The sequence below is a fragment of the Tachypleus tridentatus genome, chromosome 2, assembly GCF_004210375.1.
Source record: "Tachypleus tridentatus isolate NWPU-2018 chromosome 2, ASM421037v1, whole genome shotgun sequence".
NCBI lineage: Eukaryota > Metazoa > Arthropoda > Merostomata > Xiphosura > Limulidae > Tachypleus > Tachypleus tridentatus.
Genome location: NC_134826.1, coordinates 34,033,587 through 34,047,989, shown reverse-complemented (window position 1 = coordinate 34,047,989; position 14,403 = coordinate 34,033,587). Strand labels below are relative to the sequence as shown.

At 34.8% G+C, this 14,403-nt stretch overlaps 1 protein-coding gene across 2 annotated transcripts in view; it reads left to right on the top strand.

The window, feature by feature from the left end:
* Window positions 1–14,403, top strand: part of LOC143240623 (sushi, von Willebrand factor type A, EGF and pentraxin domain-containing protein 1-like) — a 178,587-nt gene that overhangs the window by 10,567 nt on the left and 153,617 nt on the right. For both annotated transcript variants that reach the window (XR_013021864.1, XM_076483363.1), the window contains exon 2: window positions 7,671–7,898. Coding sequence is in view for 1 of the 2 variants with exons in the window: in XM_076483363.1 (XP_076339478.1) it covers window positions 7,671–7,898 (228 nt within the window). In the remaining variant the exon portion in view is untranslated. The remainder of the gene's footprint in view (window positions 1–7,670; window positions 7,899–14,403) is intronic.

Genomic DNA, 14,403 nt, shown 5'->3' with positions numbered 1-14,403 from the left:
TGAAAACTCTAAGGATAATCTAAAAAACGTTTCGCCAAAACTTGGCGTGTGTGGGCCGTAAAATGTCAAATTTCTTTCAACAGGCCCTTTTGATGTCATGTAGAGAACGACAATTGTCAACTGATCGATATGCGAAATGTCTGGAGTTTAGTTGATTGACAACGAGTAGTATTCGCTTTTTTAAATTCCTGGTCCACTGCATAAAGAACTGGTGATCCCAGTAAATCAATCAACTCTTCACAGGTTGTTGATGACAGGTATGATGATCGTTCTCGCCCTGGATTACCATATTTAGCAATGTGAATCGCCAAAAAAACTATCATATTTTGCAATCAACTCCAGTAGTCTCATAAAATTTCTATTATTCTCCCTACCAAAACCCTCACCTTCCTCACGAAAAGGCAACCCATGTTCACAACAGTACAAAATCGCATAAAGCGAACGCTCAAGAATAGATACCCAACAGCTTTTCTCCATCCTGAGGCTTGTTTCAAGTTTTTCATCAATGCAGCCTTGCGCAGAAACACGTTGTGCAAATGCAACTGCAGAATTCTAGTGCATTTGTGTTTTTTCATGTTGTTCCATCATTACGAGTAGACCAGCATGCTTCCAGTTATCAAATCCATCGACGAAATCAATATTTCCAGCTGAGAATAGGCGGCAGTAGAAGCAAAAAGCTTTACCAGTTGCAGGTGAGAAACAAAACCATGAACATTTTATTTTTCCTTTGTCAATGGATGTACGCAAATAAACACATTTTGTTCAAAATAACAATGCTGATCTTTGTAACCACATTTTGATGCCGAGAAGTTGGTGTCTTTATGCTGGCAGCGTAACCGAAGTAAACATTTTCCTTCTCCCGATTCAGAATCAGTTAGTTGACCTTGTATCTCTGATTGTACAGGCTGCAACCATAGTCCAACACCAACGCAAAATTAGCGGTTTCGGAATGCTACGACGTTGAGGCCCCTTCTGTTTCCAAGGTAGATGAAGGGGCATTTATATGGACAAACACTGGAACAACTTCATGGATAGTAGATAAAGTAGCGGCTTCATGGGTAGATGAAGTAGCACTTTTAGTGACAGGCGAACCAGAATCTTCAGAACCAGACGTAGTGGCTGTAGTCGCAAAATACTGCTTAATATACTTTGTTTCTGTGATGACCTTCTGTAGAGACTCACATTTTGCAGTAGTCTTCTTTCGTTTGCTACTTCCATTTTGTAAGGTCGTTTAGACATTTCACCTCACAATAAAAAATCTGAAATAATAATAAATGAAATTAGTAAATGTAATAATAAATGCAAAAACTTAAAATTAAAATAGATATAATACAGGAAATTTGAGGGCCCCTTCAAATGCGGGTGCCGTGGCTGCAGCTTACATAACCCCTTCCTCCTAGATCCGCGTCTGCATTCATGGCCATACAAACAGTGCCAAAAGTATTTAGTAAATATTGCTGCTGCTAATAATATAATAATATATGACAGTGAGAATAAGCTTATGACTTGCTTGTGCTATGACACACATTACACCATTTTGCACTTGTGACAACAGTCTCCAGTTATACTGTAACTGGTATCCATATGAAATGTAAATAGAACATATCTACTTTCATACCTAAGACACATTTGTAGTGACTGGAATGGCTATACTCAGTCTTCATTTCATCTGAGCTGGGATTTAACTTTAGTGAATTCCAGTCTGCGTCAACCATCTATTCTTACATATATACGTCAGGAAACTCTAACAGAAATCTTCTGAGTTCTTGCTGCTGGTCTGAACTAAGATATCTGCATAATATTTAATCAAATATCTCAATATTTCTTAGTAAGCATAGTGTAGCCAAAGTAACATTAGCTAAACTTCTAGTTCAGTAAATTGTCGCTAGTTGAGCGAGTAGATTAGTTACTTGACCTTCTTTCATCATCGTGTTATCATTCCAACTAGTGTTTCTACTGTTTCCCTTTCATTATTACAAATCGTAATTGCAACATACATCATACTTTTGGAGATATAATTATATGCTATAGAACGTCTCACTGTTTTATTTATTCAAAATTATTTATGGTTTTCATACAACACATTAGTTTTAAATAATTTTAAATATTCATCATGTTGTTTTTTCGGTTTAGAACAGCTTATACTAACTTAAGGAGATTCTAGTGTGGAATAAGCTATATTAGATTGGAAAACATTTAATTTTCACTTCTCCAACAAAGGTGACTGTGTTTTTACTAATAAACACCTTGGGTTTATATCCTTGTATCCAGTCTCTTTATATCTCAAACTCAGTCAACCTCAGGGTCATCAGGATTAATTAACAGTCAATTTCTTGGTGGAATCTCCTGTTATTCTGACGACTTATCCTTTTTTTTGGGGAGGGTAATTTTTAGGTAGAAGGTAAAACTCTGAGACGTTTTTAATGATGAACTGTGTACTGACATGAGTTTCAGTTTCATATTATTTAGTTTAAAAGCTATTGTTTTAAAATAAATGACAGTTACCACAAGTAAAAGTATTCAAAACTAAAAGGAAAGGCTGGTCACATTATTCCAAGAGAGTTATCAAGTCAAAGACACCCAACTTAAAGTGTTGCTGAAGAAAAATGTTCAACAGCAAGAGCTGTTTAACTGGTAGGCAATAGAACGTGCACCAACTGATAAAAATGATGAGCCATGGGCATTTTTAAACTCCTTCCAGTGAAGATGTATTCTGTCAGGGCATTATACAATCAGAGAAATGTGGGATCTCACAGAGCTGATGGATGAACTGCCAAAAGAAACTCATCATCCTGCAGCAGGAACAAACAGCTCATCTAAGTTGCTTACCACATTATACAGTATTGCCTAGGGAACCTCAGCTAAGTGTCATCTGAGAGCCTATAAAGGAGAGGCTTTAGCCATATCAACAGTTTTATCTAAGTGTGGAAAAATAGCTCACCCAACATTCAAAGGCATAACAAAGAATGTCTGGACCACTTCCTGAAGCATTTCAGGGAGGTAAATGCTTGTAAAGTCCAGCCCTAGATTACATTCAGCACTTGAGTGAAACATAATTTTAGGACTGGGATAAAATTAATGAAAATTTTCTTTGATCGATTAGCCCAGTATAAAATTAAGAAATTTATCAGAACAAGTTCAAGCCATGGGAGGTGTACAACCGAAAGCTTGGCTACTTATGAATCGTGACCCAATGTGGCAAAATTGTTGGCTCTAATAGTTTTAGAAGATTGTGGACAAATTTGTCAATAAGCTAAGAGCTACCCAAAGAATTGATGAAATATAATTCTCTCCTTGTAGAAGTGGTTTCTGTCACAACAAGGTATAATATGGCTAACTTGTACTACACATAAGAGATAAAGAAGCTTGTCTCAGTAGTTGCTGTGTTGACAATTTTAATAGACTGTTCTATCTAAGCATCTGTATCATAAAGAGCTTGAACTATTCTCCAAGAGTTAATTTACCTTCTACAAATCGCAACAGTTTAGTCAATTAAACTAATTTACATTGAAAAGGAGGGGGAATATTCTGGTCCTTCCTTGGTAAGACGACATACAGCAAGTTGGTCAAGAGTTAACTGTTCACTAGTACCAATGGCAAGTAGCCATTCATAGGATGAAGTTAATTTTTCAGGCCTCATTTATGACATTGAAATATTCTGGATAAATATACTGTGAAAACTATTAGGAAATCTGTTCAATGCAATTGAATCAGTCCAGAAACAGTGTATTGCATATATCATTATATATATAACTGTACATGGCTTACTACAGACAATGCCTAATGGGGTACCATGTAGCACAATAGTAAAATCCACACATCAAATGAAATTTTTCTTGCCCAGAGAGCAAGTAGCATTAGCTTGGGTGGTTATTTTTCGAGGACAGGCTCTCTGTCATTTTGCAGTTATGGGTGATTATTTATTCAGCTACCTGCTTGAACAGTTGTTGGCAGAGTAACTGAAGGGGAAATGACTGAAACGAACATTAGAGTTATGTTTGTCACATGTCTGAAGTCACTAGTTGAGAATTAGGCCAACATCTAAACACAATGCAGTTGTAAAAACTCAATGAATTGTTGATTGAATATGATAATGTTTTCGTGGGACCAGACGACCAATTACATTAAATGAAAGGAACTCACAATTAAATAGATAAGAGTAATGTATATCCAATTAAGTAATCGTGGCATAGGCTACCCTTGAGTACTATGGATGTAGTTAGCACTCAGATATAAAGAGTGCTTGTTTGTCTCCAGTGGTAATTATCAGAAAGAATGTAGGTATGCCAAGGCTCAAAGTTGATTCAGACAGATGAATACAGAAACTCACATTGTTATCTTTCCGCTGCCATGAAGAGATTAATTTCTGGAGATGTTGGGAGGAGTTCATTGATTCAAACTAGTTCTGGCATCTGGATATTGAAAATACTAGCTGGAAAACAAAAGCAGACCTAAACAGCATTTATCATGGCAAATGGCTTTTATGAGATTTGTGTTATATCATTTATTGCTTTGAGAGGTTAATGGAGTTTGCTTTAAAGGGAATGTAATGGGACTATGTCTGGTCTATATCAACAATGTTTGTGTTTGACCACATCTTTATATCTGTAACTGAGAACCTGAATATGATATTCCAGGAATTAAACTATGAAAATGTGCATTTATAAGCACAGAAATGATATTTATTTGCCATGTTAAAATTATGTTTCTGCGATGAAGGAGAAAGTCTGTAGTTTCTCTTGTTTTGCACAGAATTATTGCTGGTTTGCTGCAAACTGCTTCAAACTCACAACACCATTACTAGCCATTATTAAACTAAATATGCATTTCAGATAAATTCGGGAATGGGAACAAACATTCAAAGGCCTAGAGCTTTCGAGGAATTTTCAATGCTGGCATATTCAAGACAGAAATGTGAGTTTTTTTTTTGTTGGATACTAATGCCAATGTTATTGGAATTAGAGGTGTAGTATTAATAAAATATATAAAATAAACTTGCATGTGCTAACCATACACTCATGGATCCTAAATCTAATGTACAAAAACTAAATAACTTCTTCCAGTTGTTGTCTTCATGAAAACCTATTGACATTACTTGTATAAAAGAAATTTCATCATTTGGGTAGAAAGTGCACTGCTGAATTGATTGATGAAGTTCAAATATCGACAGGAGTTGATTGCATGTTGAATAAAATTCAAGAGTATTATTTCATCAAAGTCCACAACATAAAAATACCATTTGCTGTCTTGCCACAGGGTAAGGTTCTTTTCATTCGTTTAATGCCTTGACTTTGGACTTTATGTTAAAGTGTAGTCATTTCTACAATACCGATATCAAACTATAAAAGAGATTATTCCAATAGTAGATGGATATCACAAATAACATCTTGGAAGCTTCAGTGAAAGTAAGCCAGAGGCCCAAACTAAGAAAATTATCAGATATTAGGTATCCGTGTATATCATCTGATTGTTGTTTAATTGCAAAAGAAGCACATTCAAGAGATGACGGAGTGGAGAAAATAGAGAACACATATGTAGATTTTGACAAAGTAGTTGTCATCTTATGCTAAGACAGTTTCATTTTTTCAACAGGGCGGTTGGTCTCTGAACTGAATTGCTTCAAATGCTGAGAATGCAATAAATTTAATTGAGTTTAAGGGAAAGCTTGATGTATATATGAATGATAAGGACAGGCTTTAAGAGTTTTTAGTTTTCATTTAGTAGTTCTGGTTTAGAAGATGGAACAGCTGAAATGTATTAATAGATCCCTTGTTGTCTCTAAACATTTTATTACATTACTACCATTGAGCTAGGGGTAGGTTTTGTATATTGTTTTAAATTAGATATAAATTTTATATAACTGTGCTTGCATCTATATTTTGCATGTTCTATATTTATATCTGCATGTTTGACTGTGTCATATCTGTCTTATGTGTATCTCTGCATTTTCCTTTTTACAGTTATAATTTATTTTATCTGTGTTTTGGGTATACTCTAAAGTTTGTTTTCCTTTTTAATCAAGTGTAACTAAGCTTCTGTTTATTATTCAATACTGTTTTTAGGGTGTTTCTTTTAATTTTTTGTTCTTATTTTGCTGTTTTTTTCCTCCTTATCAGTTTAATGTACCTACTTTAATTATTCATTGTAGGGTCGCTATAATCGCTGGTAAAAGAGTAGATCAAGAATTGGTGGTGAACGGCGATGACTATCTTCTCTTCTAAATTAGGGAAGACTAGCGCAGATAGCCCTCGTGTAACTTTGCACGAACCTACAGATAATATTATTTCACTCTTTACTTTTTATTGTTGTTGATTTAAGTGCACTCTTTCTAGTCACCTGTCAGTGTTTATATTTGTTTGCTAATTATTAATCGTGTTTGTTGTTGTTTTTTTCATCTTCATTGGTTTAATTAAAGGTGTTGTTAAAGGACTCATTTTAATGTATGGGTATATAGTTAATTATGTTTATCCAATATCATTGACTTTAGAATGTTCTATTTCATTTAGTTGTGTTAAAGGGTTTCTTTCGTGTTCTTGATTTTGTTTTTCCTTGGCTTAATTTGGTTTTCTTTCAAATTGGTATTTGTTTCTTGTAAATTAAGTTGGTATAAATAATTTGATATGTCCTTTTTGTTTTAATGTATTATTAATATGTCAAAGGGTTTTTCTTAGTATGTGTTGCTTCACTTTTAAAAGGTATTTTTGCTTTTAAATGATAAACTGTACATAATAAATAGTATCAAAGTAATTTTTGTATATTTTTGTATTATGCAATACCAGCTGTCTACTCAAAGGAGAGATTACCAAACAACGGATTTAAAAAGTGATTGTTTTATTAATTCTGCAAATCAGGACACTTTTCCATTCATATTCTTGTTAGACCTGGTACGGCATGTTTTATATCTTGGGTTGCAGCTACTTATTCAAGTCAAATTTCCATACAACTTTCGCAGGTTTATCACCATTTGTTGTCGCTGGTTTATTTAGACTTCAGCAACTTTATTGAAGCTACAATATTATACCACATCGTCAGAAAACAGCTTCAATTAACGTTATATCTCTAACACCCAAATAGTGTCACGTGGATTCTCTAGAAGACCCATCCACAAACTATTCAATGAAAATACCCTCTCGTATGCTCTTCCTTTACTAGAACGAACTTTACAGTGTAAACTGTACAACTTGTTGGGACATGTAGTCAAACGTTTATGAGTCTTGAATTCTGCAAAACAGGTGGTACTGTATTATACTGGGTTGAATCACTGATTCGTTTATGTAACTATGACTGTACATCTTGAAACTGATTGACGAAAATGCATTTACTTTGAAATAATATATAAGCTTCTGGTAAGATGTTTATGCCATTGTTCACAAAAGCAAGATTTTTTTAAAGTTTTATGAAACGATAATGCGGTTTTAGACTGAAGTCGTAAATATAACTCTTTAAGGCAAAAAGGTATGATAGATCTGAGTTTTCAACCCATAAAATGTACTACTTTCTTATTGAATAAGACATGTATTTTCAATATATGTAATCTACACCTAAGTAGAAGCTCAGTGATTTATAAAAAATGCAAATTAATTCAGTTAATAAATGTGCCCTGTATGGAAGTATTACGTGAACAAGATGATACATATAATTTTCCTTTATTTTTTTTTCTACCAAAACAGATGCCGTATCCAAATGTGGTCCTTTTCCAAAAATAAAAAACGCTGTCGCTAAAGCCCAGGAACAGGAGTCTTATGATGTAGGAACTATTGTGCCGTATGCTTGTGAATATGGTTATAAAACTACTATTTCACGTGCACTGAGTGAAGCCAGCAATGCATCTCTATCTCAATGTCAAATGAATAAAAATGAAAACCCATACTGGACAAAGCCATCATTGGATTGCAAACGTAAGATTTCGTCTGTTATTATACATTACAAAAATTGTTCTGGTATATCAGTCTCAACTGTCTTAATTATGTGACATCACCAGATAATTACATTTGAAGTAATTTTTTTGAAAAGTCTGTTAGGTAGTTTATAAAGTTAACTTAGAAAAAATCATACTTTACTAAGAAAAAATATAGATGAAGTTTTACTTTTTGTTATAAGTTGTATTTTTAATGTTGTTATTTAGGTGATAGCCAGAAGACACATCACATTAAGATCAAAACGTCAATAGAAGCTTCTAAAATTGTTGACGTCAGATTTTCTAGAAAATTCGAGGGATATCAAGGTTTACGGCAGTGACCCGTACAACGAAGGAAAAAGCAAGCACGTGCACTCAAAACGTGCAGCTGCTTCCGATCGTGTTTTTACAAGATATGATTGTGTAGAGAATCAGCCTATCTTAAACTCGCATTCAACTATAGTCTATAGATATTCGAAACTGTAAATCATCAGAATATTAGCAGTTAGCACATACAAATTAAATTAAACGAATCCTTGGAATCATTGCCGAGATACAGTCTACCCTAATCTGATCAAACTTCGTTTTCGCACACCTAGTTTATTTTTACGGCACGCTTGTTTAATTTTCAAATCTCAGCCATCATCTTAGTCTTTGATTGCTTCAAAATTAATATCACTTCGCCCTTCGTATTCACCCTACCAGCAATAGCATTTGCGGTTCGAAATAATAAGTTTTGTGGGGGTACAGAGGTGGTTTTATTTAAAACTAAATCTAGATTTTGAATTTCATTTAAATGTTACAGGGATTAAAAAATACCATTATTTTTGTTTGTGTGCAAAATTTTGTAGAATACTGACGAATGGTTTTTTTAACAGAGCTTGTAAAATTTTAAACAGCCCGTGCCAACGTATAGACTTTAGACTGGCTTTTTGGAGACTCTTGAGTTTTAATTGTTTCTTGATAGCCATTATCTCTTTGTAAAAGCTAATAAATGTGTTTAGTTCATAACTTTATTTTCCAAAAACATAAGCTAACCGTCATGGCCGGTTAGGGCGCTTGACTCACGATCTGAGAGTCACGGGTTCAAATTCCCGTCCCACCAAACATGCTTGTCCTAAATAAATAATAAATAAAATTCGTTGCAGATATTCTTGAGATGCAAAGCAATCGAGGACGCTCAGAAGAGGCCTCTTCGCCCTACACGCGAAGTTAGATTTAGCTGAGCTGGTGATTAACAGCTATGCCTACAAAATTTAAAGTTAACGAGATTATGCAGTCAACTGGTGGCAAAGGTCCGTTGGTGTTTTGCGAGAGGTTAAATATTGACTCCATAAAAAAAACACAGCACGAGGGTCAGGATCTGTAAATCCTGATACCCGGTAATTTAGCTGTGGGTGTACCCCAAGAAAAACCCACTTTCACTAACCAGATGCCGAAACATATATCTGGTTAGTGCCTGAGCTGTAAACAAAAAAGATAATTAGGCAAGATAATCATAACTAAATTGAGATAAAAGACATTAGTAAATAGAGTTGAGTATATTAATGGGTGAAATGTGCGTTTGCCAGAGGAGGGGGTAGCTGATAAATCGATAAACTGGGCTGTAAACGAGTTAGGGTTTACTGCTTTTTTTTTTTTTTTATAAAATTTAGTGGCTAGTTGAAGTAAACGTGTTTTAATGGGTGGTATGTCGTATATTTTATCTAGGTAGCAATGGAGAGTGTAGCAATGTAAACGGAAGGCAGTCCTGATAGCCGTGTATTGTAATGCTTGTAATTTTTTGGTGAGAGAGTCGGGCATGTCACAGAGTAGCATGCAACCGTACTCGACCAGGAGTCTAATGTATACTTTGTATACGAACATAATAGTTTAAGGGGTACATCCTTTGTTTATACCGCTAATCTTTCGAAGGAAGGAGATGCGTTGACTGATACGTAATGCAATTATGCTAATATGGGTTGACCAGGTAAGTTTAGAATTAAAATGGACACCTAGAAATTTAACAGATTTTGAGAAGGGGATTACAGTATCATGGAATTCATTTACAAAGAGAATGTATAGCAAAGGGCTGAGTACAGAGCCTTGGGGGACTCCCGCTAATAAAGGGAACGAGTGAGAGAGTTCATTGTTAACTTTATCTCTGGCGAAATGGTTATTTAAAAAGCTAGCTATCCAACGGATAAAGGTATACGGGATGTTCATGGAGAATAGTTTATAGAGGAGAGTGTTATGCCACACTGAATTAAAAGCTCGTCTGACATCAAGGGCTACGCCCACGGCGACCTGGTTCCGGTTAAAAGCTTGAAATAGAGATTCCAGTAAGTCTAACGGGGTGGTCAGCAGTTTGACGTTTTTGCCGGGAGGCGCTCTGAATATATGATAGGAGATTATTAGTCTCAGAGAAGAAAATAAGTCTATTAGTAACGATTTTCTTTAGTAATTTGCCTAGGGTGTTAATAAGGCAAATATATCTGTAATGAGAAGGATCAGACAAGTTAGTTGAAGACTTGGGGATGACAGTTATAGTGACTGTTTTCCAGTAATTAGGATAGTAGCCATGAAAAAAGGAATAATTGTAAACAGAAAGTAGATGAGTTAGAAAGTTTAAGGGTAGATGTTTAATGGCGCGGTTATTTATGCCATCTTCTCCTGGAACGCTATTGATTTTGAGTCGTTTAATGGAAATTTTGAGTTCGGCTAACGTGAGCGGTTTGGTGATATAGGAGTTATGGATGGGATGGTCTAAACTGAAGTTGGGATTTAATAATTCGTGGTGTTGGGATATGAAATTATTTATTTTGAGACGGTGAGTGCTGTCATAAGTGGGAATGTTAGGTGTTGTGAATGATTTCTGGAAGACTTTGGCGAAAATGGTGCATTTATCTTTAACTGTAGAAGCCGTTTGGTTGTTATATACCAAATTATGAGAGTTAAGGTTTGGTGATGTTTTACAGACAAATTTACCTTTCTTCCAGAATTATTTAGGGTGGTTGCGGGAATTGTCTGTTGAGGCGCAGAAGTTTTCCCACTTAATTATTTGTTGTTGTTTTTTTATTAGTCGTTTAATGATATTATTTGATTGTTTGATTAAGTTTTAAGATGTTGGTTGCGTGTAGAGATAAAAAGTCTGCGTATGCAGCGTCTTTCAGTAATATGACTATGGATTTCAGGGATTAAAGTCCAATGGTTTAACGGCAAAGTGCGGGCTTGAGTGGGAGTGACAGAATGGAGAGCATCAGTAATAGACTTAGTACATTTAAGCACAAGATCGTCTAGGACTTGGGGACCAGAGATTAAGGGAGGAACATAGAAGGGGGTGTTAGATAGAATAGAGTTGAAAACATCCCAGTTGGTATTAGAAAAGTTAAGGGTAGGGGATGTGGGAGGGGGAGAGCGAGTAGAATTATCCAAAAGGTGGTCCCTACCAATGTGATCGTTAACTTGAAAATCAGAAGTCATGCATGTCCTTTCAGCCATGGGAGTGTTGTATAACGTTTCTGCAATCACACTGTTCGTTGATAAAAGGAGAGTCCAAGAGTTGGCAGCGGGGGTGTTAACTCTAGTCTTTTTTGGTTTGGCTTGTTTGGAAATTTCGCACAAAGCTACTCGAGGGTTATCTGTGCTAGCCGTCCCTAATTTAGCAGTGTAAGACTAGAGGGAAGGCAGCTAGTCATCACCACCCACCGCCAACTCTTGGGCTACTCTTTTACCAACGAAAAGTGGGATTGACCGTCACATTATACACCCCCACGGCTGGGAGGGCGAGCATGTTTAGCGCGACGCGGGCGGTTAACTCTAGTCTTATACCACTAAGTTAGAAATGCCCCTTGTGTAACTTTGCGCCAAAAAGCAAGAGCAACAAAAAAGACATAATCCCATATTCTCGTGCGCACTGTAGCTTGTATTAATTATATAATGAGTAGTATTTACTTTTCATAATGTGAGGACGTGTGTGAATACTGTTTGTAGTTTATTTACACGTACCTACTAATATGTAAGTTTTGTAAGCAGCAGTATTTGGTAAAACTTGTCCTAGTTTTGAGTGCTACTTGCTATTGAAATGTTATATCAACTTACTGTGTTCTTGGTGCCAACATTACCAACAATTTTATCGTTGTTATACATATAACATTTATATGTATATCATATATTTATATGTATAATAAAGGTATATATAAGTATTTAAAAAAAACTTATTTGCAGTTGCCAAATCATGTGGTGGTGATTTCTACTGAGCAATGACAGGTTGCTAATGGAAACTTTAAAGTTTCATTAATTAAACTTTGGTACTTCTAAGCATAACAACGTACATAGCTGGTGATCATCATTGTATGTTACCCACAAAGTGAAGTGTATAGAATATTGCAGTACAGAGAGCTTTATTGATAATGCCATGTTTGTTCTGTGTCTCCTTTGTTGTGGAGACATTGAGAGGAACCCTGGCCAAAGTTTTTATACCGTTTATCCTAATTGTGAAAGAAATATGCATGTTAAAAAAATCAGTATACTCATGTGGATATGTTTTTCAAAAAAATAACGTCAACATACTTGACAATTTTATGACAGATATTAACTTTAACATGTCTTTTGAATTTGTCGTATTGGCAGAGAGAAAGATGCTGGTTGTAATTATGGTGGTCTATTGACACAGTATCTGAATCCAAGGGTTGTAATTCGTCAACTGGAAATCCTGTTTTTAATGCACAGGATAATTCGGCAACTGAACATCCAGTTGTCACATGAAAGTGGTTTAGATGCGTATCCTTGTCAAAATAATGCATACGCCAAACATACACCAACACATGAACAATCTGTTGAAACATTTTCGAAGTGGGCTAATCGTAGTGTATTGATGAACAGTAATGGGAGGAAAAAGTATAATATAAGTCCCGAGACAGAAAGGCCTAGATTGCTTTGATACTATTAATATCAGCCTCATATAAAAAAGTATAAAACATAAATGTTCTGTTTGATGTACAGTATGAAATAAATTATAGTTTTTCACTCGAATATTATTTATTACACAAATAGCGACTAAAGAATTAATATCAGAATGAAGACAAAGCATTACATATTACTGGATACATAATTTAAAACTGTTTACCAAAAAGTAAACTATATTAATGATTTAAAATTATTTTGTTATTGATCAGCCTTAAAGTTATTTGAAGTAACTATTTTTACGTTAGTGTATGTGTTTCTCGGTGGGCGTGATAGTTAGGTCGCAAATAATAGAGCTGAAATAGATTTTACAGTTTTAATATGCTTAATGAATATCTCCAAAACTCAGCACAAACGATAATACTGTATAACACAATTCGACACAATACAACAGATTATAAAAGCACAAGTCATGGTGTTCTTGTGTGTAAAATAAAAGAAAAAGTGTAATCAGTTAAAGTTCAAAGACTTTATTTAGTAAACGAAGACACTCCTTTTGGTGTTATCGTTCTCATTTAACCAAGATGAACATATAAGAGAGAATTACAAAAATAATAATAATGAGTATTGCCAAGTTAAAATGTAAACAACGACTTCAACCCTCACGTTAATCTCTACAAAATCCAAGTTCTCACCCAGATTTAACAACCACAACAATAATAATAAATAGTTATTTATATTCCCTTACAGGTGAACTTACACTATTACTTACAAACCTATGAGCACAGTTCCAATGCCTACATAAGTGAACATAAAAGTTAGTTTCAAAATTACAAGATACCTTGCGAATATTTCCACTAATAAACAGTACAGAAATAATATATCAACTTTCACTGTGGAAGACAAGAACTGTAGGAGTTTTTCTATATTATTTGAAGCACTCAAGCCTAAATGCTCCACAGTCGATTATCAGTAAGTGTGAAGACTTATAATGCTAAAACAGGACTACAATACTCATGATGTGCAGTCTGTTGTGTAATTTTGTACTTAACAACAAAGTGAAATCCAAAAACAAGGAAGAAAATTGTGCAAAACTATTACAGTTATACATACAGTTTAGTGGAAGTTTGCTGATAATCTCATTAAAAGCTCCCTTTCTAGGCTTTAACGATGTTTTAAACACAGGAATAAACTCTTAAGTTTCTGATAAAGAAAGCAGTGATTAGATCCTGTTAAGTCAGTTGGTCAACAGGCAGAAAAGATCGATGGTGAGTCTACCTGACACTACCGTCTCATTCTTTGATAAGTGTAACTTGGTGTGATAAGTAAAAAATAAGAGAATCAGAAAACAAGGTATATAATCTTCACTTGGTCCAATTAGCTTTTATGGAAAGTTAAACTCAGAAACTTGCTTATGCAACATAAATGTTAGATGTATTTCCCACTCAACAAAATTTTGAAATTTAGAAAACAAAAAAATGGAATAGAAAACATATCACACTTAAAAACAAAGTTTCATAATTGTTAACGTGGCGTCATCAGGCACTCAGCTTGTTCATGAAAATTAAATATATCGAGTAAGTGATGTCATAAACATAACTTGAACTTGAGCAATGTCATGC